The sequence below is a fragment of the Eimeria mitis genome, genomic scaffold (genome assembly GCF_000499745.2).
Source record: "Eimeria mitis Houghton genomic scaffold, Emh_scaff679, whole genome shotgun sequence".
NCBI classification, from domain to species: Eukaryota; Apicomplexa; class Conoidasida; order Eucoccidiorida; family Eimeriidae; genus Eimeria; species Eimeria mitis.
The window spans coordinates 7,851-10,142 of NW_013574902.1; the positions used below are offsets into that span (position 1 = coordinate 7,851).

At 46.6% G+C, this 2,292-nt stretch overlaps 1 protein-coding gene across 1 annotated transcript in view; it reads left to right on the forward strand.

The window, feature by feature from the left end:
• The window catches only part of EMH_0019520 (uncharacterized protein), a gene marked incomplete at both ends in the record, with an annotated part of 3,988 nt that extends 3,595 nt beyond the window's left edge, over nucleotides 1-393 (forward strand). Inside the window, one exon of the mRNA XM_013501374.1 lies at nucleotides 332-393. Coding sequence (XP_013356828.1) covers nucleotides 332-393 — 62 coding nt within the window. The remainder of the gene's footprint in view (nucleotides 1-331) is intronic.
• Between the last annotated feature and the right edge of the window lie 1,899 nt (nucleotides 394-2,292).

The window sequence follows — 2,292 nt, forward strand, 5'->3', positions numbered from 1 at the left end:
CACGATGGGGTGATGGGATTCCATAACACTCTAGGTACTGCAGGCCCTGTAAGCTGATGAGAAGTGAGGGAGAGCCCTCAGTTCTCTCATGCAATTGCTGAGATCTGGTCAAGATAACTTAGAGTGTTTCTCTTTTGTACAAATATTCACAATAAGCTGTACGAATTACTCGGTTGTATCTCTGAAGGGCGACTGTAGGGCGCATCCCTGGAACCCCACAGCTGACTATAGCGAGCTGGCAATCTATCATACTGAACAAATATATCAGATTAACAAAAGGTTAAGTAAATAAGTTCTCTCAGTCAGTTCTCTCTCTGCAAATTTTTTGTAGTTTTCTCAACCCCAGTAGAGCAGGCACTGCGGCCTTTGGGGCTGGGAGAGGAGACGGCGTAGCCTGATGCAAATAGCTTTTGCACCAAGGCACAAGCCACCCTGTAGTGCGCTCGCACTACAAGGTAACGCTGTTACAAAAGAAAGTTAAAATAGTGGATATAAGGACTGGGAAAGTAATAAGTACGACAGTAAACGATAAATCTGTATTAGATAGACAAGTATGACGAATAGGGCAGACGTATCACTATAGTAGCCGTCTAATAGAGAGAAGGAGGCCGGTGCGGTGTAGCATGGGTCGACCGTTCCCCGCGACTAGCGGCCCGTCGAGGGATCGCTAGCGGAAGGTCATGGACCGAAAGAGGGGGAGTACATTTTCGGAAGAGAAAACTTTGAAATAATTATAATCGAACTACCACTTGACTTAAAAGTTGCCGAAACGAGGAATTCGAGTCAAATTAGTCGTGACTTGTGAATAGGTACAGCTAGGAGTTCATTCAGAGGTCATTACACACCCTCTCCTACAATCATACCAATGGTCACTCCATAGAGAATGCTTAATGCTTTCACCAATGTTATATTCGAAGTATATCAATAAGAACTGACAGTCACTTTCACTATTCATACAACCCTCACTCACTTCACAACGAGCACGGCATTGCTGCCGTGATTGTAGGGGGTATTCACTACAGAAGGTGTGCAATCCGAGAGGCAGGAGACGAAGGTGTAGGATCCGTAGACAAGAAAGTTAAGGAAGTTAGTGGGGAAAAGGAAAAACTAAAATTAGCTAGAAAAGGGAAAGGAAAAGGGACGGGAAAGGCAGGGCGAGGAAATTTCAAGAAGTGACCAGGAAGTTTCAGCCGAGGGGGGAAGTTGTAGTGCATTGGCACTACAATGTAGGTATCTAGTGGGCAAAACGAGACTCAAATTGTAATAATTAGTTTAATTTAAGCAATAAAGCTTAAGTTAGTAAGCCAAAACGCAGGGTTACGGTAGTTAGCGGAGGATAGCCGACACTCGTTAGAGGCAGAGGCATAGTCACCGCGGAAACGCGGGTCGGCCGTACCCTCGCGGATCTAGCGACCGGCTGGCGGATCGCCAAGCTGCGGCGCAGGGATCGGGCTGAAATCCGACGAAAGAACTATTTTTGCTCCAATATTTGTTCGTGAAATCATTCGGATAACTAATAGAAACGGCTAGTTCTGCAGATCCAGCTTGTGACAGCCACGAACTGCTGCACCTTAGCGAATGCAGCGTGAGAGAGCTTGATGCACCAGGCATTACAATCAGCCTCACAGCCAACCCCCATCCATGGGTGGCTGCCGAGCATTCTTGGCTTGGTTATCTTAACTTTATGCCTAAACTAGTACAACTTCTCTCTATAAGTATTGTATTCTTTCTCTTACGGCGAACTAGGCCTCTGAACGTTCCACTTGAGATGCATTGTAGTGCCTGAGCACTACGCTACCGCAGGAGACCGTACCGTAGGTACGGTGGGCCATGGCGCCAACGTACTGTGTTCATCCTGGATGCCTACAATTGGCCGTTAACCTTAGATTTAGTGCAAGAGTTTGCAGTAAATGTAATTAGGTGAAAATATTTTAGTTTATTCGAGTAAGCTTCCGATTTCACCTAGCTCCACACCTTCCGTTTGCAACACACTCGCACCCACCACACGCGGTGACCATCTGGCGAGTGACAGCTGCTCCAGGAACAACTGGAAAGGTATGCCACATCTACGCAACTAGTGTAAGACCGCTCAATTAGTCACTAAAGTACACTGATTTCCTTCCTCAATATGAGTCAGCTCCTTTCCATTTCAACGTTGGGTTCGAGACTGCCAAAGGGTGCAGCTCATGCGGCAGAAGACGAACTGTTTTTCGATCGCGAAAATGGCATCATTCATAGTGAAACAACCGAAATTGCAGGAGTCGATGCTTCGATCGGAAGACTCCGCCGCAA